The sequence below is a fragment of the Hemibagrus wyckioides genome, linkage group LG13, assembly GCF_019097595.1.
Source record: "Hemibagrus wyckioides isolate EC202008001 linkage group LG13, SWU_Hwy_1.0, whole genome shotgun sequence".
Classification (NCBI taxonomy): Eukaryota; Metazoa; Chordata; class Actinopteri; order Siluriformes; family Bagridae; genus Hemibagrus; species Hemibagrus wyckioides.
The window spans coordinates 14202698-14227748 of record NC_080722.1 but is presented as its reverse complement, the minus strand read 5'-3'; the positions used below and the strand labels follow the sequence as shown (position 1 = coordinate 14227748).

Here is a 25051-nt window from a genome sequence, read left to right as displayed (position 1 = left end):
CTGGGGTTCAAGTTGGTATTCCTGTTTATCACAAAGGTGTTCAGCGGGGGTTTAGGATCAGGGCTCTGTACAGGACATTTGAATTCTCCCAGTCCAATCTTGCACACCAAGTCTTCACAGAGCTGGCTTTGTGCACAGGGGCATTGCCAAGCTGGAACAGGTTCAGTCCTTTTAGTTCCAGTGAAAGGAAATTGCAAAGCTACAACATACAAAGACATTCTAGACAGTTTTGTTCCTCCAAAATTGAGGAAGACCTATATATGGATGCGATGGTCAGCCGTCCACATACCTTTGTCTATATAGTGCATATTTTCACCATTTGACACAATGCCCACTCAGCTCACTGAAGTCACTCTGAACCTTAGAGGTCTACAGCTTGGCCTGTATGGATTTTTTTCTGCAGAGGCAGACAGAGTTATACCATATCCTATCGACATTCATGGAGTTTTCCACAGTGGGGGATGTTAAGCAAACAATCCCATTAGTGATCCAGTTCCTGTGCCATAGAAGGACACCGGGATGATTCACGTTGTTTTCCAGCCAAGATATTACAGCTTTCTGTGACCATTTTATAAAATCAAGGCAAAAATAAAGTGATAAAGAGGGTGAGAAGTTCCTGCTAGCGCCACCGCCAACCTTCTACACCCTTCCCAGATCGTAATTAGCCGGTTTAATCACTTCCATCAAACGTCACAGTTTCACAACTCGTTCACAATATGAGGGAACTGCAGTAGAGTACACATGGACACATTAGCACTCTTCTCTAATCAGAGAAACAGAAGCTGTCGCTCAATGCCTACACACTCCATCTAAAAGATATACTTGGAGTGGAGCGGCGACAGAGTGATTGATAAATTGACGGGTTTGTTTAATGCGGACTGGCGATAGCTTAGGGATAATGCTGGTAGCTTTTGAAGACTGAGTGAAATCTGATGTCCTAAACGCTCCTGACCGCATTAAGGCTGGATGAGCTCCGTGATGACGGCTGATAGAGAATGCAAAAAGCATACGTGTGTCTAATGTCACACCGCAACACTGCCACCTAGTGCTACACCGTTGTACTTCTCACATACACATCATGCACAGCTTGTGAACGTGTCTGTGAATGAGTGCTTGCGGCGTACGCGCACACACACACACACACACACAATCATCATACATCCTGCGAGATGTACACTGAGTAACAGTCAGCAACCCTACCTACGCTTCCTGTCCTCTCAAAGGATGGATGGAGAGGGATTTGAGTCCATACTTTTAGTCATGTTCTTGCACTCATACAATGAAAATGAAGGCTGATAATATTCTCCTTCTTACATTAACATGTACTCTTTTGAAATACAACAGTGCGATACGATCTACATGATGATTCTGGATCGCTTTTACAAGCATTTGTAAGGTAACTTGATCTGTACCTTAATCAGAGTCTTGAAGTTGTAATGGAGTGAAATAATGATTACTCACTGCTCTTAAAAGGCCATACTTACAGTAACAGGTTCCTCTCAAAGGGTTGCCAAGGTAACGATTCTCTGAATCACATCTGCAAAAGGAGTTTAACAGAATCATTAAAATGACAAGATGATATAGAGTTTATACAGAATGTGCTTAATGAACCGAAGCTTCAGAGAATACTTGTGATGACTAGTTCACATTGGATGTATGTGACAGCCTGGGGAAATCCCTTACATGACCACATTAGGACATTTTGTACGATATATATATACACTACCAGTCAAAAGTTTGGACACACCTTCTATTTCCATGGTCTTTCCTGATGTTTATTTCTTTCTACATTGTAAAACAATGCTGAAGGCGGCTGAAATACACAATAATGTCCTTTGAACAGTTGATATTGAGATATGTCTGCTACTGATGCTCTGTAAAGCCTTCATAACGGCTCTAATCTGAGGTGCTGTTAACTGGTGATTTCTGAGGCTGGTAACTCTAAATGAACTTCTCCTCTGCAGCAGAGGTCAGTTTTGGTCTTGCTTTCCTGCAAATGCACTTGACAATACTGTTCTTGCAAGAACTATTCCAGAACACCTGACCTTCGTGTCTTAAAATAACAACTGACTGTTTTTTGTTGTCATTACATATGGATTACTTAAGTCCATGTGTGTTATTTCATAGTTTTGAAATCTCCAGTATTGTTCTAGAATGTAGAAAATAAATCCCTAAACAAAAAACATTGAATTAGAAGGTGTGTCCAAACTTTTGACTGGTAGTGTATATATATACACATACATACATGTAGTTAAATAAATAACTACAGCTGGTACTGAATAATACTGAATACAGATTCTCTTTTGCATGTAACACAGCCAGATGTTAAGCTCTAGTATTTTAAAGTCTCCGGAAAGTAAAAAAACAAACTCAATAATGGCCGAAACCATTATGGTGGAAGCTGTGCAGTGGTAGCTCAAGTGGCTAAGGCTGTGGGTCACTGACTGGAAGATCAGGGTTCAAGCCTCAGCACTGCCAACCTGCCACTGTAAGGGCCTTGATCAAGGTCCCCAACCCACCATGCTCCAGGGGCGCTACATCATGACTGATCCTACGCTCTGACCCCAAGAATTTCACTGTGCAGTAACGTATATGTGACAAATAAAGGCTAAAATATGTCTGGCCATTTTTCAGAAATAAGCTGAAATATGTTGATTTTTCCCAGATCACACACATATATCAATAATTATTAATTCAAGGGCTATCAGAGCATCACAGTTCTCAACAAATAGCTGACCGAATCAGGTGTGTGAATCAGAAGAGCCATCCCCCATCACTGCCCACAAGCTTTGTAATGAATCGACATTTCATATCTATGAATATGGTGAAAATGACCGTTTTCTTTTCCTTCAAAATGCAAAACAAAGTACTATTCATTACAGTCAACATGCAAGCACGCATCATTTGAGCTAGGTCTTTAATGATGCCACTGTATGAAAGTGTGTGTGTGTGTGTCTAGCCCACATTATACACACCCAATCCACTGGTTTGTTCGATTATTTCATGCGAGACAGAAAATGAACCTGAAGATTCTTCCATCCTACTCTAAAACTCACTAAACAATTAACACCAATTTGCCTACAGAGCTCTTTCTCACTCTCAATCTAAGCAAATTACACATTCTTTTGCTCTCCCAAGAAACAAAGCAGAAGACGAATTAAAGTCTGCAGCCTCTGATGATCAAAGTTTCACTCGGCGCAATCACTTTCCTCACTCCCGCCGTCTTTCAGTCCAGGTATCTGCGAGCAGACGGAGCCTAATTCACTTTGCTTTATTTGCCTGTGAACGCCGTCCCGAGCGCGGTCTCATTTAGCACTTAAACGTTACGGTCAACCACGGTGGTAATTATAGTTATATTAAACTGCATAGTAACGTGAGAAAGTGGAGTCATTATCTTGCGTTGTGTTGTGTTCTCACTTCAAATATTTCAGTGTTTGCTTGTACTTAATTGTGTGGGACGTCAGGGTTAGACTGGCGAAGATTAAAGCTGGTTGATTTGATGAAAATTACAGAGTAATGCACCATGGCTAGCAGTAATAAGGTCATAAATTTTCAACAACACAGTAAGTCAACCATAATATGAACATTTACAAAGTAATGATACCAAGATTTCATAAGTTCCCCAACAACGTAACACTGATTACACGATTAACAATCGATCCTTAAGCACAAACATTATATAACAATTAAAGCACTAATTAAAACCATCCATTCTGCAGCATGCTTATTTTTACAGCAGAAATAAACTGTCATGGAGGGAATAAGTCTTCCTTTTAGGGGAGGATTAGAAATAAGGAATAGAACAGCAGAAGAGAAAAAGGGAAGACATTGAAAGGAGTGAGAAAAACAAAAGTGGAGGGCAGAAGAGAGAGAAGTAGAAACGGACGGACGAACGAGAAAGATGGAAGAGAAGTACGTAAGATGAGAACGGAAGGACCGAAAAGGAGGAAGTACGGTAAAGAAGAGAAGGATGGATGAAAGAAAGGGACTGAAGGAAGAGACGTATAGAAGATGAGAAAGAATGGGTGGAGGAGAAGGAACTAAAGACAGAAGAGAAGACAAGAGTGGAAGGTAAGATAGAAAGACGGGTGAGAAAGAAAGATGGAAGGGACGAAAGGTCAGTAGGGAATGACAGAAGAGAATCAAGGAAGAGAAGAAGGACGAGAGAAAGAAGGGAGGTAAAAAAGGACAGAAGAGAATGCATCTGAGTCTCTAACACACAGAGATTCCACTTTCACATATATATGCAGAGTATTAATGTGCTACTATTACATTGTCTATAGAGATTTACTGTGACTCCTGCAGAGTGTGTGTGTGTGTGTTGAATATGGGAGTACAAGACACAGACAGACACACACACACACACACACACAGAGGAGTGCATTATGACCACTGTACCCAGGTCTGAGGACAAACAGCACTGCTGGCGGTTTTATAAAACCTGAACACATCATTCCCCTTGCCTTTCATCTGTGTGACATTTCAAAAATGACGCTACACTGGCATGTGCACACACACACACACACACACACACAGACAGAAGCAATAAAACATAATGCACTCTACTTGCAGTATCTTAATTTAATCTACACTAAGTGCACACCCACACAGTGAACATGCGCCAACACTATCTCTACACATCGCTTTAATCTAATCCCCACTCAGGTCACACCTTTGCCTAAGACACAACACACCGTACAGCAAGGGACTGTATTATTAGAGCATGATGAACTTCAAACAGGAATGATTTTCCTTTTGATTGTTTCCATTTCAGTAATTAAGAGGGACTCTTGAACCTGAGAGCACTGAGAGCAATCGCCTGGGAGCGATGCGACTGCGAATGGTAATTTCAAACACACGCACAATTCGGGCACACACAAAGGAACTACATCAAGTTTTAATCAAGTAGTTTAAACTCCATCTTGTAGCTGCAGCAGTGCGTATGCTTGATTACGAGACTTGTTGAGGGTGCTGGGTAATGGACTTTGGCTGTTCTGTATGACGGAGGAAGAGGAGGAGGAGAGAGAGAGGAAATGCGGTAGCAAAGCATTAAGCAAGAACATGTCTCCTTGCATCAGGTACACCTGCACACCTTACTGCAGCTTCTTCCATTAGTTGTATTAAAAGATGTTAAGATTGCACTCTGGGCTCAGTGACGTTTGGGACAGGAACATGTGTGTGTGTGTTACTGATACTCACAGGTTACACTGGTCTCCTTTAATTCCCTTGGTGGTGCAGAAACACTTCCCCGTCAGCACTTGGCACACATTGGCATGGCCATTACACTTACAGGCTGGAGAGAGAGAGAGAGAGAGAGAGAAAAAGAAAAAAAGAGAGAGTATGAGAGACAGACAGAGATAGAAAGAAAGAGACAGAGCAACATTGAATAAGAGAGAGAAAGAGAAAGAGAGGGAACATTGAATGACAGACAGAGAGAGAGAGAGAAACCATTGAATGACAGACAGAGTGAGAGAGTGAGAGAGAGAGAGAGAAAGAAAGAGGGAGATAGAGACAGACAGTGAGAGACATTGAATGACAGACAGAGTGAGAGAGACAGAGAGAGAGAGAGAGAAAGAAAGGGAGATAGAGACAGATAGTGAGAGACATTGAATGACAGGGGTAGAGAGAGAGAGAGACAGAGACAGACAGATAGAGAGAGAGAGGGAGGGAAAGCGAGAAAGGGAGAGTAAGAGAGAGAGAGAGAGGGAGGGAGGGAGAGCGAGAAAGGGAGAGTAAGAGAGAGAGAGAGAGGGAGGGAGGGAGAGCGAGAAAGGGAGAGTAAGAGAGAGAGAGAGAGAGAGAGAAAGGGGTGTTTAGATGACGAGCACATAGCACCTCAGCAATTAAACTAATTAGACCTGCAGAAAGCTGCCTTTTAGCAAGTGAAAGCTTAACAGCAGAAAGTGAGTCACCAATCTACTTCAACAGTAAAAACTTTCTGTAGAAAGATCTAACGCTGTGAGACATAATTATGCATTGCTGCCAATAAGAGTAATTAGTGAGAAGACAAACTGACAGTTGAGAACAGTATCTGTCAATCTCCCAGATCCACAATAGTGTAGAAACTCATCAGTGGTGAAGTGGTGTATTTTATCTGATCTGCAGCAGAAGTAACAGAGAGCCGCTGTGAGGAAGGAGTGTTGTGTTTGTTTTTGGACCAGTCGTAATTCTCTGTGCAATAAACTCTGCCCTTCACATCCAAGGGTTGAAGATGTGGAGAAGAAAAATGCATTCCTGTGGCTGCTGGTTGCCGTGAATGAGATGTTTTATGTAACAGCAAATCAACATGCTCTCTGTGCATTTGTCTGAATCTTGGACCTTTGGGAATCTGAGTTTCTGCTCTTCTGAATCAATAAAACTATTACCTATCAAAAGGAACTTACAGAAATAAAATTCTTTCTTTGACAAAATGGCTAAGGCAGTTTTAACCTTTTATATAAAATCCATTTCTGTCTGTTCTACATCTAAGGTCTATCATTTTTTCCCCACCAATCTCCTGACGCTGTACTTTCAATTTTGCTTAGGCATCAATTTTCTAAAAGTACGTGCCATTAAATTGAACCTTATAAAATTTGATATGTATATAAGTAGCTAACCATTTCCAGCGATGACTTAAGGTTACCTTATCTGTAAATATAAGATATTATATACAATATAAATACAATTATTTTTACAGCTCTTTATTTAACTACTCCAACACTTTCCAGCTCTGTATGAAGTGTATTTGTTCAACCTCTCCAGCCAACCCCAGCAGTATAAAGCTCCTGTGTCTAATTGTCATGCAGTTACTGTAACAGCACAGCTTTAGCTTAACACCTATAACACTGAATAACAAGAGGTGCTGTACACTAATTCTTACTGACTCTGAAAACAAAACCTCTGAGAGGAGATCTGCTTCACTGCTGTGCCGGAGAGCTCCGTTTTAAATGAACAGAGCCAGAGGCTACACAACACCTCTCACCTCCACCACACAATGCTCTACTTCACTTACAAGGCAACAGCACGCCTGTTGGGATCTCAAACACATGTATATGTGCATTCACGTGGGAGAGCTTCTGCTTTTCTATTACAACCGTAGCACGGAAGCCGTTCCTCCCACATCTAAATGCACAGGCTCCTCTATGACCTTAACACAAATCGTGCTCTGTGTGGGTTTAGTCACTCCACTATTGTGTACTATTAACTGCCTGAGCTGCTGAGTCTGACGATGCCTCCTGTTGGCTGCACGCCTCACTGACCTTGACACTTCCCTCCGTTGGTGGGGTCGCCATGATAACCAGGCATGCAGGTTTCGCAGTGTGGGCCGGTGGTGAGGTTACGACACTGCTCACATACACTCCCGTTCACACAAGTGCTGTGGCCATTACACTGGCAGGCTGAAAGAATGGAAGGAGAAGGGATTAAGCTTCCTGCCCGCACCTTGAGTCTTATCCACTATATTTATTTCAACACAAGACGAACGCTAGAGTGAGACGCTGAGCATGCAACTTTATAATGCTGGATTTTCTGTTAGTGTGTGTTCTCACCAGGGCACTGGATAAAGGCCCACTCGTAGCCTCGTTCCTTGGGGCAGAGTGTCGTATCCAGCAGCATGTCCTGGCTGTGTTTGAGTGGGTTCTTCATAGGGCCACGGTACGAGCCCTCTACACACTGTCCCTTGCCTGTATTAGTTGGGTCTCCACACCAACCACAGTCAGGCTGCTCCAGACACTGACCACATGTCCGAAAGCCAGAGCAGTTCTGAGCTAGATATCAAAAGAAAGGGAAAAACAGGTGAAAGAGTTTAAATGAAGGTCAAACACTGGGATACCATCAACAATGTAAAGATATGTTGTTTTGGGTATATTGTCTAGGTCTATAAATGCTTTTTGACATATTTGGAAATGAAATTTTTTAATTGGCAAGGCCACAGCGAGGCTCACATCAATAACATTATACTGCTGTACTGCACATTATACAATATAATTACATCTAATGACTGGAGATGAAACCATTTACAAATCAATTTTTTCATATCATGTGCCTGATTCATCATACACACAACACCACTCGCTAATCACATTCATAGAAATCACTGCTGCTCATCATTTAGTACAGAAGACATTTTTGGGTGCCATTTTTGCTCACAAGATGAGCCCCTCGAGTCCCTCCAGTTTATTCCTCATTTGGGGAAGAGGGCAAACCAAACCATCCAGCAATGAACATTACTGAAGCTCTCACACATTCACACATTCTCACTCACACACACACACACACAGTGTCGACAGAGAGAAAGACATTGAATGACAAACTGAGAAAGAGAGAGAGAGAGAGAGAGACAGACATGAAGACACTGAATGACAGAGAGAGAGAGAGAGAGAGAGAGAGAGATAGAGACAGACAGAAAGACACTGAATGACAGAGAGAGAGAGAGAGAGAGAGAGAGAGATAGAGACAGACAGAAAGACACTGAATGACAGAGAGAGAGAGAGAGAGAGAGAGAGAGACAGACATGAAGACACTGAATGACAGAGAGAGAGAGTGAGAGAGAGAGAGAGAGAGATAGAGACAGACAGAAAGACACTGAATGACAGAGAGAGAGAGAGAGACAGACAGAAAGACACTGAATGACAGAGAGAGAGAGAGAGAGAGAGAGAGAGAGACAGACAGAAAGACACTGAATGACAGAGAGAGAGAGTGAGAGAGAGGGGGGGGCAGAGACAGAGAAAAAGACAGTGAATGACAGACAGAGAGAGAGAGAGAGAGAGAGAGAGCAGCAGAGAGAGACAGATAGAAAGACATTGAATGACAGACAGACAGACACAGAGAGAGAGAGAGAGAGAGAGAGAGAGAGAGAGAGAGAGGCAGAGACAGATAGAAAGACATTGAATGACAGACAGACAGACACAGAGAGAGAGAGAGAGAGAGAGAGAGAGAGAGAGAGAGAGGCAGAGACAGATAGAAAGACATTGAATGACACAGAGAGAGAGAGAGAGCGAGAGAGGGAGGCAGAGACAGATAGAAAGACATTGAATGACAGAGAGAGAGAGAGAGAGCGAGAGAGGGAGGCAGAGACAGATAGAAAGACATTGAATGACAGAGAGAGAGAGAGAGAGAGGGAGAGAGAGAGAGAGGCAGAGACAGATAGAAAGACATTGAATGACACAGAGAGAGAGAGAGAGGGAGAGAGAGAGAGAGGGAGGCAGAGACAGATAGAAAGACATTGAATGACACAGAGAGAGAGAGAGAGAGAGAGAGAGAGAGGGAGAGAGAGGGAGAGAGAGAGAGCGGCACTGACTGACAGACAGAGAGAGACACACACATATACAGTATCACACACACACACAGCCTTACATACCTGTTTCTAAATCATGATAAAAAAAATAAAATGATGATGATAATGTATATGAAGAAGAAACTCTCTTGTATCTTCAACACTCCAGTCTAAAGGATATTGTGCTCACTACATATCAAACCCAAATCAGCTACTGTGATAATAATAATGTAAATAATGACACTGAAAGTCAGTAGGTCTATGAATAGTGTTATTTTGCTTGTATGATTGTTTATCAGAGAAACACTGCAGACATGTCCAACACCGTGCGTCTGGGCAAGCCTCCGCACACACAAAGTGCTTTTACTTTCTTCTCAACAAAAAAAAAAAGGGGGCAGTGACACACAGGGTATGGTGTGAGAGCGGTGGTAAGTAACTGTCACTCTGCAAGATGGAGAGATACATTTTAGTGACAAAAATATTTCCTCTAGTCAGAGATTTACAGACTCACACCACCCACTTCTGCTTGAAAGATTTTAATTCTTTTTCCATCAGAGTGAGCAGTTCGATTCAGTCAGTGAAAAGCTAGTGCCTGCACACACACACACACACGTCATTTTGTTTGCAATGAAATTCTCTTTCTGGCAATAAGAAATTTAAGACACTGACAGTTCCACTGGAGCTTTTCTTGACAACAGAGAATTTTCAACATGGCCCAAAATCTTAACACCTTGAATGAATTTCCATTGTCATCTAAGTGTCCTAGCATGGATGTGGCACAAGATGCAATTAAAAATAATTACAGCAGCTCCTGAGTGGAGCAACAGAATGCTTTTCCCATATTTTAGAGAGACTGTGAGCTGGAATCCTGATAAAGCTGAAGGCGTCTGTGGCTGGGAGCCGAGGGAGTTCATTTGGCCACGCTCTCCGACATACTCCCTCTCCCCTGTCAGTCACAGTGACACGAGCCATTCTTGGGAATGAACAGCAGTTTCGAAGAAATGCAGCTGGATGGCTTCACATGTCTTGGGGTAAGCGCTATGTTAGCCTTCACACACAGTCGGTAGCTGTCATATAAAAAATAGGGGAGAGCTGACAGGTAGGTGGAAACTGGAAGGTAACCAAAACAAGAAGAAGAACCAAAATAATAGAAACACATTAACTAAACCTGGATATTTAAGTTATCCTACCAAGAAAAAGAAAAAAAGCAGTACTGTTAAACCCGGCTTGTTTCTTGTTTTCTGTGCTTGCTCTTAGATCACCTAGATCGCCAGGAGGAAAATTCAGATGTTTAATCAGAGAAATTGCCAGGTACTTCAGCTAATGTGTGAGCACACTGCTGCAGCTTTATAGGTGTTTTCCTTTACTTTGTTAATCCCACTGAGAAGCTATATCGTTGGTTACAGACCTACAAATAGACTTGCAATTCTAAAAACAAGCAATGACTGAATCAGTGAACAAAATGGGTGTTCTCATTCACAAAAAAAAAAAAAAACTATACCCTCCACTAACGTCTATGTGGAGTTTATATTGTTCCTGTATGCGTTTCTTCAAGGCACTGTGCTTTATTCCCACCTCCAAAAAAAACAAAACACGCTGATGAATTGGCTGCACTCAAATACAATTAACTCCTGTACATCTTAAAGCCTCTAGTATAAAGCAAGCGACATCTGCAAGTCCACTGCAGATATTTGGAATCCATCAGTGCTTCCTTGATTGCATCTTCAGTTCCAGTTGTGATGTCTCTCCGATGCAAATCTGACGTCGTGTTCATCCGACGCTAAAAAATCATCATAGCTTCATCTTTAAAACATTTACACCAGTTCTCACTTCAGACACCATCAAGCACTCAAAATAAATAGCAACCACAGATTGCCAACTCCCTCGCTTTCACACAAAATCCCACACGATCTCATCGTCAGCTCTTTATACCCTTTATTTCCTTTCTGCATCAATCAATCACAGTAGTCCAACCACGAATGTTCAAACAACCCACCCCTCTTTCTCCATGATATGAATCAGCTGGGAGGGGAGACTTACCCACACAGTCTCCAGTCTGCCATTCCAGACACTGGCCATAGGGGAAAGAGATGACGTAGGCATTGGAGTCCACGCAGCGTTTGGTGCTGCCACACCACATGCACTCTGTGGCCTGACTGGTGCAGTTCTCACAGGTCGCATGCAGCGAGCAGGGGGTCTTACACGGCCGTGCATTCCGGCTCTCTACAAAAATAAAACCAGACGCGTATCTCATGAAGTAATCCAGATGTGAAGAGAATGGCTGTGCTATCACAAAGACGAAATAGTCAGTATTTTTATCAGGTGTGTGTTGGATTCATTTTAAGGTTGTGGACTCGAATTTACAAGAACGCTTTCTACATAAGCAATAACACCAAACTTTGTACTGGATATACGACACAAATCAGTGTTTAAATTCTGTTATTTTGCATTTCTTCAGTTATCCCACAATCACAGTATCTGCCATCAAACAGAGCATTTCTTGATATATGCTCACTAACCAGAGAGAAAAGAACATAATACTGATCTGGAATCGATGTAGAAAACAGTTTAATTAATTGAAAAAGTACTATAGAGTTATTATAAATGCACTTCTTCTTCTTGTTCTTTCGGTTGCTCCGTGTGTTTGGGGTCTACACAGCGGATCATTTGGTCCGCATGTTTCGATTTGGCACAGGTTTTACACCGGATGCTCTTCCTGATGCAAACCTCCCAAGGGTTTAAGCTGGGCTTGGAACCGGCACTAACAGTTAACTTTTCAGTGGCTGGGTTAGCGCCCTGCCTGGGAATCGAACCCGGGCCGCGGCAATGAGAGCGCGTGATCCTGCCGCTGGACCACCAGGAGGCAGTTATTTATTAATGCACATAATCAGACTAATTTCCACAACAAGCAAATGGCATTTAGGAAAACTGGATTTTGAGAGACATTAAAACACAATACATGTGCACAATACATTAAATATTTTGGTCTATTGAATTGCTTTGCTTAGCAATATTTTCAAAAAAAAACAAAAAAACAAACACAACTCTTTCTGCTTTGGAATACAGAAGAGCCTAAACAAAGCCGGAAAGATGAATACGGTGACCAGAGCCTCACCGACTGCTTTCTCACAGATGAGGCCATCGGTGTTGGCGTTGCAGGGATTTGCCCTGAGCCCTGAGACCTGCGCTCTCTCCAGGTAGGCACAGAAGCCTGAGTCATTGGGCTCTCCAGGCAGCCACTGCAGAGAAGTGTTCGTGAAGGGAGTGTTGTCCTCCCAGCCCCAGTAGGACACGTTAATCTTCCTCAGGCCCACCCAGGGGAACAACTTCTGTAGAAATGAAAACACATTAAGGTGTAGTGACTGCATGACCTCACACGATGCAAAAGGAGGGCATGCAGCAAATCTATGTTCACTTACACTGCTCTCTCTCTCTCTCTCATGAGGTACACACACACAATGGCTTTCACTCACCTTAGTTCTTCTGAAATGCAGTAGCAGCAGTCCACTGAACATGATTTATTTCTAATCTTAAATTCATGTAGCAAGAGTTCAGAACTGATAAGAGAAATATGTCTAAGCGTATAATGTGAAATCAGTGGCTTTGAATAACTACAAGCCACACACACCTTCTCTTGCTGCTGGTATTTCTGCAGTTCCCCCAGAACAAAGTCGACTTGCTTGGCAGTAGAAAGAGAGGCGATGATGCCACCCAGGTTCTTGCAGTAGTGCCGAGCGTTGTCATAGCTCTCTCGGCTTGAGTTAATGCGCAGGCAGGACTCGCCCACTTGACTCCACCCTTCTCCACACAACTTGGCTGCAAACAGCAACAAAGACAGACACAGGAGGGGACAGAACATCAGAAAAGAAATCGTATCAGCTACTACAGAAAGCATGAGCAACAAAATGAACAGTGATGTACACTAACATATGTCTAAAATAAATAACTGCTACTTTCCAAGATTAAAGATAGATCACAGAGAAACAGAGCGCAAACACAAGCAGCTCTAAATACAAAGCTCGTCATCGCTTAGAGACTGCTACCCACAGCTATTCCACGAAATCAGCAACACATCATCACCGGAGTGAAGTTGAGCGAGCTGTTAGTCAGCACAGACCCGGTTTTCATCAAAAGATCTCTCATCAAACACTCCTGACCCATGCTCCCATAAAAAGGGAGAAAATGTGATTGTGTATTGGTGCGTGCAAGACAGGCTCAATGAGCGTCATAGTAGTAGTAGTAGTAGCAATAGTAAAAGGGTTAGTAGTTGTAGCAGCAGTAGCAGAAGTAAGAAGCAGTAGTAGTGACAGTAATAATAGTAGTACAAGTAGTAGTAACAGTAGTAATAGCTGCACTAGTAGGGTTAGTAGTAGTAGTAACAGTAGTAATAGCTGCAGTAGTAGGGTTAGTAGTAGTAGTAACAGTAGTAATAGCTGCACTAGTAGGGTTAGTAGTAACAGTAACAGTAGTAATAGCTGCACTAGTAGGGTTAGTAGTAGTAGTAACAGTAGTAATAGCTGCAGTAGTAGGGTTAGTAGTAGTAGTAACAGTAGTAATAGCTGCAGTAGTAGGGTTAGTAGTAGTAGTAACAGTAGTAATAGCTGCAGTAGTGGAGTTAGTAGTAGTAGTAACAGTAGTAATAGCTGCAGTAGTAGGGTTAGTAGTAGTAGTAACAGTAGTAATAGCTGCAGTAGTAGGGTTAGTAGTAGTAGTAACAGTAGTAATAGCTGCAGTAGTAGGGTTAGTAGTAGTAGTAACAGTAGTAATAGCTGCAGTAGTAGGGTTAGTAGTAGTAGTAACAGTAGTAATAGCTGCAGTAGTGGAGTTAGTAGTAGTAGTAACAGTAGTAATAGCTGCACTAGTAGGGTTAGTAGTAGTAGTAACAGTAGTAATAGCTGCAGTAGTAGAATTAGTAGTAGTAGTAACAGTAGTAATAGCTGCACTAGTAGGGTTAGTAGTAGTAGTAACAGTAGTAATAGCTGCACTAGTAGGGTTAGTAGTAGTAGTAACAGTAGTAATAGCTGCACTAGTAAGGTTAGTAGTAGTAGTAACAGTAGTAATAGCTGCAGTAGTAGGGTTAGTAGTAGTAGTAACAGTAGTAATAGCTGCACTAGTAGGGTTAGTAGTAGTAGTAACAGTAGTAATAGCTGCAGTAGTGGAGTTAGTAGTAGTAGTAACAGTAGTAATAGCTGCACTAGTAGGGTTAGTAGTAGTAGAAACAGTAGTAATAGCTGCAGTAGTGGAGTTAGTAGTAGTAGTAACAGTAGTAATAGCTGCAGTAGTAGGGTTAGTAGTAGTAGTAACAGTAGTAATAGCTGCAGTAGTAGGGTTAGTAGTAGTAGTAACAGTAGTAATAGCTGCAGTAGTAGGGTTAGTAGTAGTAGTAACAGTAGTAATAGCTGCACTAGTAGGGTTAGTAGTAGTAGTAACAGTAGTAATAGCTGCAGTAGTAGGGTTAGTAGTAGTAGTAACAGTAGTAATAGCTGCAGTAGTAGGGTTAGTAGTAGTAGTAACAGTAGTAATAGCTGCAGTAGTAAGGTTAGTAGTAGTAGTAACAGTAGTAATAGCTGCAGTAGTGGAGTTAGTAGTAGTAGTAACAGTAGTAATAGCTGCAGTAGTAGGGTTAGTAGTAGTAGTAACAGTAGTAATAGCTGCACTAGTAGGGTTAGTAGTAGTAGTAACAGTAGTAATAGCTGCAGTAGTAGGGTTAGTAGTAGTAGTAACAGTAGTAATAGCTGCACTAGTAAGGTTAGTAGTAGTAGTAACAGTAGTAATAGCTGCAGTAGTGGAGTTAGTAGTAGTAGTAACAGTAGTAATAGCTGCAGTAGTAGGGTTAGTAGTAGTAGTAACAGTAGTAATAGCTGCACTAGTAGGGTTAGTAGTAGTAGTAACAGTAGTAATAGCTGCAGTAGTAGGGTTAGTAGTAGTAGTAACAGTAGTAATAGCTGCAGTAGTAGGGTTAGTAGTAGTAGTAACAGTAGTAATAGCTGCACTAGTAGGGTTAGTAGTAGTAGTAACAGTAGTAATAGCTGCAGTAGTGGAGTTAGTAGTAGTAGTAACAGTAGTAATAGCTGCAGTAGTAGGGTTAGTAGTAGTAGTAACAGTAGTAATAGCTGCACTAGTAGGGTTAGTAGTAGTAGTAACAGTAGTAATAGCTGCAGTAGTGGAGTTAGTAGTAGTAGTAACAGTAGTAATAGCTGCAGTAGTAGGGTTAGTAGTAGTAGTAACAGTAGTAATAGCTGCAGTAGTAAGGTTTGGAAGTAGTAGTAACAGTAGTAATAGCTGCAGTAGTGGAGTTAGTAGTAGTAGTAACAGTAGTAATAGCTGCAGTAGTAGGGTTAGTAGTAGTAGTAACAGTAGTAATAGCTGCAGTAGTGGAGTTAGTAGTAGTAGTAACAGTAGTAATAGCTGCAGTAGTGGAGTTAGTAGTAGTAGTAACAGTAGTAATAGCTGCAGTAGTAGGGTTAGTAGTAGTAGTAACAGTAGTAATAGCTGCAGTAGTGGAGTTAGTAGTAGTAGTAACAGTAGTAATAGCTGCAGTAGTGGAGTTAGTAGTAGTAGTAACAGTAGTAATAGCTGCAGTAGTAGGGTTAGTAGTAGTAGTAATAGTAACAATAGTAGGGTAAGTAGTAGAAGTAGTATTATCAGTAGTAATAGCTGCAGTAGTAGGGTTAGTAGTAGTAGTAATAGTAACAATAGTAGGGTAAGTAGTAGAAGTAGTATTATCAGTAGTAATAGCAGCAGTAGTAAAATTAGTAGTAGTGACAGTAGTAATAGCTGCACTAGTAGGGTTAGTAGTAGTAGTAACAGTAGTAATAGCTGCAGTAGTGGAGTTAGTAGTAGTAGTAACAGTAGTAATAGCTGCAGTAGTAGGGTTAGTAGTAGTAGTAACAGTAGTAATAGCTGCAGTAGTGGAGTTAGTAGTAGTAGTAACAGTAGTAATAGCTGCAGTAGTGGAGTTAGTAGTAGTAGTAACAGTAGTAATAGCTGCAGTAGTGGAGTTAGTAGTAGTAGTAACAGTAGTAATAGCTGCAGTAGTGGAGTTAGTAGTAGTAGTAACAGTAGTAATAGCTGCAGTAGTAGGGTTAGTAGTAGTAGTAATAGTAACAATAGTAGGGTAAGTAGTAGAAGTAGTATTATCAGTAGTAATAGCTGCAGTAGTAGGGTTAGTAGTAGTAGTAATAGTAACAATAGTAGGGTAAGTAGTAGAAGTAGTATTATCAGTAGTAATAGCAGCAGTAGTAAAATTAGTAGTAGTGACAGTAGTAATAGCTGCAGTAGTAGTAGGGATAGTAGTAGAAGTAGGAGTGACAGTAATAATAGCAGCAGTACTAGGATTAGTAGTAGTAACTAGTAATAGCTACAACAGTGGGATTAGTAGTAGATGAAGAGCAACAGTAGTAACAGCTGAAGTAATAGAATTAGTAGTAGAAGTAGTAGTAGCAATAGCAGCAGTAACAAGGTTAGTAGTAGTCGCAGAAGTAATAGCAGCAGCACTAGTAGGGTTAGAGTAGTAGCAGTAGTAGAGGTATTAGCAGCAGGAACAGTAACAAGTAGTAACAATAATAATATCAATAGTAGTAGTAGTAACATGCGTACTGGTGTAACTACTACCCCTTATTCACTTGGCATGTAGCCTTATTTAAACTTAATGTGTTACAGTGGTGTAACTTTACAGAAATTACATTAGATACCACTTTTAAATTAGGTTTCTAGGCAACTAAGACATGGGACTGGGTGGCACATTGGAGCTTTTCCTTGCCCTGTGGGCTAATAATAACAATAATGTTGATGATGATGACGATCATAATAGCAGCTCAGCAGACATCACACCACTTCTCTAGCAGTTACACTGGCCTCTATTGTAAGTGTCTCGTTGAGTTCTAGATGCCTTGTAGTTTATTGAGAAGGGTTTGATGAAAAGGCCAAATAGAAATAGGAGCGAATGATATTAAAATGGATGAAAGAGTTCTTAGTTAAAGTGCAAAAACACATTGAATGTTTTGGCCACCAGACATCATTGATCAGAAAAAGTATAAACTAGCATTCAGCTGAATGACTGAAGCTGCTGAATATTTCTTGTCGTTTTTGTTCTTCCACGCTGGTTATGAAATGACTCATTCAAACAGTGCCGGCGCATCCCTGTTAAATTCTCCACTGTGTGAAAGCACAGCAACCAAATCAATAAGCCATAAAACAGAACAACCCTTTTTAGTGCATCCCCACGTTCGGAATAGTGAAATGCATCTGCGCCTAAAAATCAAGTTTTTGTTCTTTTTTGCTACAGTGGTATTCGGTGTCACAGGAAGGAAGCAGGATGCTGTCATCAACAAAGTTTGTGGCCATCCATTCAGAACGGAGTGTACTTCAAAAAATAACTGTTCGGAGGCATTAAACCCTAGAAAGACCAGAGCTACAACCGAAAGAGGGTTTTATATAGAGGACGAAAGCCTTCATGTACGTTTGCCTGCTACATGTAATAAGACTAGACTAGACTTATATGTTTATTGACCGAATTATGAATAGCTTATGGTGTACAGTTCCAGATACAGATAGTGTCTGAATCAGCTCTCGAGCTCCCTAGGTGGTAAATCAGTGCATACTGCAGATAAGTTCAGGCATTAGTTAGGATCTTTGCTCACTACACTGGAACAGTGATGACTCAATTTCCAGAGACATTCTGATTTCCTCATCATTCACTGTAAAAACCTGAACATGGTAAAAGTTGTATACGTTATATAAATTTGTTTGCTTATTTCTGTCAAGCAGGAGCAAAGGCTAGCTAGTGGAATTTTTAAAACCATTTTTTTTGTCCCGTGCAATGGCAGGGTCCACGGTTTTTGCAGCGGATCATTCGATCCGCTCATGATTTGGCACAGGTTTTAACGCCGGATGCCCTCCCTGCCGTAACCCTCCCATTTTTTCCGGTCTTGGGACCGGCACTGAGAGTTAACTCTTCAGTGGCTGGGGTGGCGCCCAGGAATCAAACCTGGGCAGCAGCAATGATCCTGCCGCTGGACCACCAGGAGGCAGGAATTTTTAAAACCATAAAACACTTAAAAGTCATTACAATGTCATACATAGAACATCAGATTAAATCAGTAATGTTTGTAATTCTTTGAGAGCTACAGCAATAAGCTATTTACATTTGTAGACAAAGTTGGCTGAGAGTTCGTCTGGCATCTATATAAAATATGATGATATTTCCAGGAAGACAACATAGTAAGCATAAGTGCTCTGTGATTTTTGTGGTGCAATGTGTGTTTTTCAGGAAGGTCCAGTGCACTGGAAGGATTTCGCGATTGATCCCTGATCACTGCCCAAACTACCTAGGGATCAGAATAAGATGCAAATACAGATTTTACTAAAGCTCTCTGTGAACGTACATACTCTATATATAGAGGTAAATCGAGGTGTCATGAGTAAAACCTTTCCAGTCCAACACGATATCAGCAAAAGGCTAAACTTACAGCAAGACTGTGGAAATAAAAGGTTAGGTTCTGTGGACTGATATGATACACTAACACGAAAAATAAATGTTCAGGAGCTAGAATGCCTACATGGTATTGACCCTCCTAAACCCTGCACATCTTACCAGGGAGGGCATGACACTCATGTTGCTGGTGATCCCATTGGCAGTTAAGGTTTAAGGTGCAGCTCTTGCAGTTGGCCAGCTTGCTGCAGATCTGCTCGTTTCTGATTGAGCACTTGGTGAAGTTTCTCACACCCTGCAAGAGCAGAAAAAAAAAGAAGAGGTTGTTAAAAAATACAAATAGTTATGGTCTGAGCTGCAGTATCACAATGCAAAATCACATGGAAGAACAGTATGGCTCTCTGGCTCCCTCTACAAGACCACTTACAGCAGTGCAGTTGCTGAGGGCTGAGATGCATTTCTTGTCGTCACACCACTGACAGCCATTAGTGTTCGCAGTACAACTGGTGCAGTCAGAGAAGCGGTGACATCTCTCATCCACCGTAGCTAAAGGAACAGATGAGATGAGACAAGGTCAGAATAAGAAAGAGGAATAACTGCACTACAAAGCGAGAGAAGCCAAGGAACATGCATTTAAAAACGACTCATGTCTAACTCCCCTGTCTGTGTGCATTAATGTTGAGAAAGGAAGTCAGGCAACCTCAAATTACTTCAGAAAGGAACTGTAGGAAAAGTTCTGCAGGAGCTTCACAGAACACCTTAGAAGTCGAAACGAGGGGAAAAAAGAAACAATAAGCACATCAAACACCCGTCTCGCATATCCATTTACGCCCAATCAATAGCCTTATATAAAGCATCAAAGTGGTGCCTGCTCCCAGCCGTCGCCCTCGCACCACAGCGCTTTATTCTAGAATTAAGAGAAGACAATCACCCTTTAACCTTCTTTCACTAGAGAAGACTAAGATTCCCAGCTTCCCTCTGGTGTGTCTCTCCTCCGAGACAAAGCACATGCTGGTCTCTCTCACAACAAAGCCATTTCAGACAAGAGGTCTGAATTTCAGATCAAACAATTCTCATGGCTTAGCACCACCACCACACGGCCGGAGGGCAAACACATGAGCATTATGCATACCCAGCCGCATGCGTGTGTGCATTTGTGTTCAGGCATGGTGAGGGTTTTTTGATGACTTCCCTACAGCTGCTCATGATCAAAGAGGAATGGCAGAGAGCTGTGCTCGCTCCCTCTCATTACAACAGCTAAATTGTGTATGTGCGTGTGTGTGTGTGTGTATGTGCATTGCGCACATGCATCAACTCCGAACAGCATACACTACTCATCAGCTAAGGAGGAGAAATGTTCTTCAAGCAGCAATTCAAATGAAGCTGTTCTGTGAACTGTGATTGACCCATTACATGATTACATTAATTAAAAAATAAATAAAACTGATCGTTTTCATTTCCTCAAGTCGACATAGGATGGATGTTTTACTTCCACTGCAAACATACCCTTTTAATTTTGATACGTGGGAACTGTGAGTGATCGATAGTGATTTTTCCCATTTTCCAGAACTAAAGGAACTCTTGCTGAAGATGACTACATATTCAGGAAAGGAGTGGTGTGATGCCCAAGCACCCTGAAGCTGATTATTTTCCTATAACAGCACCTCCCAAAATTTATACTTGTTATCCATTCCCAGCTAAATTCAATGTTTAATGTGGAACATCCATGAAACAAGTTCCTGTTATCAGGAACAGCAGCCACACTATATTGCCAAAGGTTTTGGAACACCCCTCCAAATCTTTCAGTTCAGGGGTTGGGTTGGTCCCTTAGTTCCAGTGAAAGGAACTCTCAATGCTTCAGCATACCAAGACCTTTTGGACAGTTTCATGCTCAGAGAGCGGAGACTTCAAGCCAGACCTTCTCATCCAACAATCAGTGCCTGACCACACAAATGTGCTTCTAGTGGAATGGTCAAAATTCCCATACTCTCCTAAACTTAGTGGAAAGTCTTCCCAGAAGAGTTGAAGCTGTTATAGCTGTAAAGGGTAGGCCAACTCCATATTACATTCATGTGCATGTAAAGGCGGACGTCACAATTTGGAATGGCTCGCAGTCTCTGCTCTAATTCCTCCCAAAGATGTTCTGTCAGGTTGAGGTCAGTCAATTTCCTCCACACCAAACTCGCTTATCCAAGTCTTTATGGACGTTGCTTTGTGCACTGGTGTGCAGTCATATTGGAACAGGAAGGGGTCATCCCCAAACTGTTCCCACAAAGTTGGATGAAATTGTCCAAAATGTCTTGGTATGCTGAAGCATTAAGAGTTCCTTTCACTGGAACTCAGGGGCCAAGACCAACTCCTGAAACACAACACCTGAATTGGGGTGAAAAATGGGTGTCCCAAAACTTTTTGCAACGTAGTGTATTAAAAGTTGTTCTTCATCAGTCTCACTTCATTTGCCTCACCTGAAGTTAAGAAGTTTATGTTAGAGGATGTGGTAGCTTAGTGGTTAAGGTATTGGATTATTGATTACTGATCGGAAGGTTGACGGTTCGAATCCCAGGACCACCAAGCTGCCACAGCTGGGCCCCTGAGCAAGGCCCTTAACCCTCAGTTGCATAAAATGAGATAAAATGCAAGTCACTTCGGATAAGGTCATCTGCCAAATGCCAATGTAAATAACATTACAGAGAAACTGCAACGTTTTTGTCCTTAAATATTTCTGGTGTCTGAAGACACAACACCTTCAAATCTGACTGTAACAAAACACCGACACTGGAGGCTCCATATGGAAATCTTCACCATATTTATCATGCTACATTGTAATTATATCACTTTTAATCATTATGTGAGCACTGTGTTCAAGTTACCATATATCTTTGATTAGCCTTGTAGCCAGTGCTAACATCAAAGCCATGCTGTTAGAGAAAATCAATCAACACCATCTGAGCAATCAGATACTAGACTAAAGAGGGACAAGAACAAGACAAGAAAAGGGATGTGGTATAAACAGTAGGATTATTAATCTTTATGCATTCACACTTCCCCTAAAAGCTGTGAACCGGTGTGGTGTAAAAGCTTGTCTAGGGAGAGAAGCTGCATCGGCACGTACCAGGCTTGGCAGGGCAGAAGGATGCAGGTGTGCTTGTGGAAAAACTGGGCTCCCAGGAGAAACAGCGGTTTTGTCTCCAAATACAGCGCACCCCCGGACCTGCAGCCTCACATCGCTCCTGCCCCACAAACGCCTCACAGCTGGGCGGCCTGTAGATCAGCACATCGTTCAACAGCACACTGGAGAATCCTCCAAACACATACATGGACCTGCAGAGAGATGGAGAGTGAGAGAGAGGGAGGGAGTGAGTGAGTGTGTGATATCTTTTAGCCATCAGTGAACTGGAGAAAAAGAGACCTGACGCAGTGGAAATAGTTTAGCTTAGGTTCAATATAATAAAAATATTCAAAAAATGTTTTTCAAATAATGTCTAGTGCTTCATCACAAAAACAATCAAATCAAGCATTTCAATCCTGAGCCAGAATAGTAAAAATGATTTATTTAAAAAAAAAAAAAAAAAAGCACACTTTTGTGGCCTAGACATTATCACAGAGCTACTAACCCATTACTGGTGACAGCAGTGTGGCCGAAACGATTAACATCTCTGTGCAGGTTTGGTCTGGGGAGCACCTTCCACTCATCACATGCTGTGGAAAATGAGAAAACCATTAGCTTGCCAAACTCTTACTCATGAATTATCATTAACCCTCGGAACTCTAAACACATTACGACAACCATTTACAACAACTGCACCCCTAATTGTTCATACACAGTATCTTCCACTGGACAGCACTCATGGCTAGCTGAACATATCCGAATTTCATAAACAAATGCTAACAATTTAGTCTTCATCATTTTAAATAAACCTTCATCTTTTGACATGTACTACTGTTGTGCTTTCCACATGGACGTCATTTTTTTTTAAAACGGTTACTAGAATTGCTGTGGTCTGGAAATTGAAATGGAAAATGTCTATTATTTTATTTCTGTCCTATGTTAGCTATTACACTCTCACGAGTGAAAATGTCACAGCTAATGGAAAAAAAAGATTATAGATTATGTCCCATATAGCTCTCTTAGACATATGTTGCACTATATAGTGTTAAATCTTATTGTACAGCTTATCTTTCAAGAACAAACATGTTATAAATCAGTGTATAATATAATATAGAAAAAATAATGTTATAATTAGCATAATTTAGTAAATTACTATATATAGGGATTTTCATTAAGCCAGAATGGAAAAAAGTGTTTAATTAGACAGTTTAGTTTTGCAGAAAGTCCAATTCACCCATGAGAAAACTCACTTAGAAAAGTCATTTTCCTAATCAATATCCACAAAACAAGCAATGTTTTTGCTTAAAATAATTTGCAGAATAATGATGGGTTGCCAAGTTCAGCCAAGAACAGGATGGAAGTCCACAAAAAAAGATGTTACTATTGTTTGATTGCATAAACAAAAGTGGGGCTTCAATTTGGTCAAAATCCACACTCACATGAATGCTTATAAGAACTACTTTGAAGCATTTTGGATAACAAAATGGTTAGAACTTGCCTAGATTACACAAATCGAGAAATCAGAGATGGAAAAAGATGTGTGCATACCAATATCATAAGCCAGGAAGTCAGCAGAGAAGCACTTAGCACCATTGCTTAGGGATGTATCGTTATGAGTGTTTCCTCCAAAGATGAGCAGGGTTCCTCCCAGCAGCACTGCCGAGTGGAGGTATCGAGGGTAACCGCTCTCCTTCAGAATAGTCCTAAACACAACATGAACAGACCCTCAGAAAACATAAACTCCATGTAGAAGTAATCTGTGTGCTGTATTTCCTTAACGCTACAGTTGAATGTTAGGGAGGACGATGAGATTCATGAAGTACTTCACTGCGATGTGTCTAAAGGCACATACGATAGGAATAACCTCAATGTTCAGGTTCTGACTGATTCTGCATTCAGACTTGATTTATTTTACTCTTTTATCCGAGTTCTGGGAATTCATGTCAAGCCTAAGCCAGAGAACTCATAATTCTAACATACTCGTCTTTAACGCTTTGAAAAAAAACGTGAAATAAAATGTCCTGCTGTTAAATGTGTCCGCTCAATTCAATTCAATTCTATGTTATTGATAGAGCTCTTTTAACAATGGAAATATTGACAAAGCAGTTTTACAAAAAAAAAAAGAAAAAAAAAAAAATATATATATATATATTTATTAGGGATGCACAATATTTATAGGAAGATAAATATCGGCTGATGTGGGTGAAGATGACGTCATTCTTATTGCTCCAATAAATAAATTAAATCCGATAATTAAATCCGATAAAGTACGCTTGCTGGTAAACCAATCTATCTTTCTGATTTATCCGAGATTCATGCGCTTTCCGAGTGCACGTGACTGCAGCTTTAAACTGTGTCACGCTCCGTAGGTCATCATCTGTGAACATGTCTTCACCGGTCTGGAAGTTTTTCTTGGTGGCAGCAGAGGACAATGCCATTGCTATTTGCAACGCATGTTCAGCAAGAATTCCGAGAGGAGGTAAAAAGTTGTCAGGTTTTAACACACAAATCTTATATCTCACTTGAAGGGTCGTCACTGCGGTGAAGCTGTATTAAAAGAATCTGTAGCAGCCGCAGCAGCAGGAGCTACTAGCGCTAAACACAGAGCATCAAGGAAGGTATATAGACCTTAAGTTAAGTAATACTTGAGAAACACTTGAATATAAATTTGTTGTTAATGAGTTGTTAATTGCAGATAAACTATAGTTCTGTCATAGTTCTGTTAAACCCTTTCTGTTCTTATTGTAGTGCCTTACACAAAAAATGAAAACATCTGAAGATTCAGGACGGATGTTTGCTATTACAGTTAGGCCAGAGCTACTAAAATATCAGTTTCATCAGTGCATCTTAGATTTTCTATTCTCCTGGGTGCACAAACTGCAGAATATATGAAAATTCTAATATAAAAATATGAACTTATTGGTTATCGGTATTGGAATTGGCCATGAGAAGAATTTAATTATTGGTTTAAATTTTTTATATTGTGCATCCCTAATATATATATATATATATATATATATATATATATATATAAACACACACACCTTCTTAAAATGTATCCCTAGTGAGCAAGCCAATTCTAAAAGCTTCTTAATTAGTTGTGGTGTTTTTCGATGCATGAAAACATGACAATGCGTTTTATTTACTTCCCATCATACTTTAAACTTTGATTATCCTACTGACTTCATCAGATGAATGAGAAATTAAATGTAAAGAACTCCAGAGTGTGAGATGAGACCTCCATGATGATGATAAT

At 41.0% G+C, this 25051-nt stretch overlaps 1 protein-coding gene across 2 annotated transcripts in view; it reads right to left on the bottom strand.

Moving 5' to 3' along the window:
- The window catches only part of atrnl1b (attractin-like 1b), a 159955-nt gene that overhangs the window by 107516 nt on the left and 27388 nt on the right, over nt 1–25051 (bottom strand). For both annotated transcript variants that reach the window (XM_058406078.1, XM_058406079.1), the window contains exons 10-21: nt 23344–23498; nt 22301–22385; nt 21799–22007; nt 19114–19232; nt 18849–18981; nt 12882–13069; nt 12369–12582; nt 11294–11476; nt 7527–7745; nt 7239–7376; nt 5200–5293; nt 1485–1537 (exon numbers count right to left, since the gene is read on the bottom strand). In XM_058406078.1, coding sequence (XP_058262061.1) covers nt 1485–1537; nt 5200–5293; nt 7239–7376; nt 7527–7745; nt 11294–11476; nt 12369–12582; nt 12882–13069; nt 18849–18981; nt 19114–19232; nt 21799–22007; nt 22301–22385; nt 23344–23498 — 1790 coding nt within the window. The remainder of the gene's footprint in view (nt 1–1484; nt 1538–5199; nt 5294–7238; nt 7377–7526; nt 7746–11293; nt 11477–12368; nt 12583–12881; nt 13070–18848; nt 18982–19113; nt 19233–21798; nt 22008–22300; nt 22386–23343; nt 23499–25051) is intronic.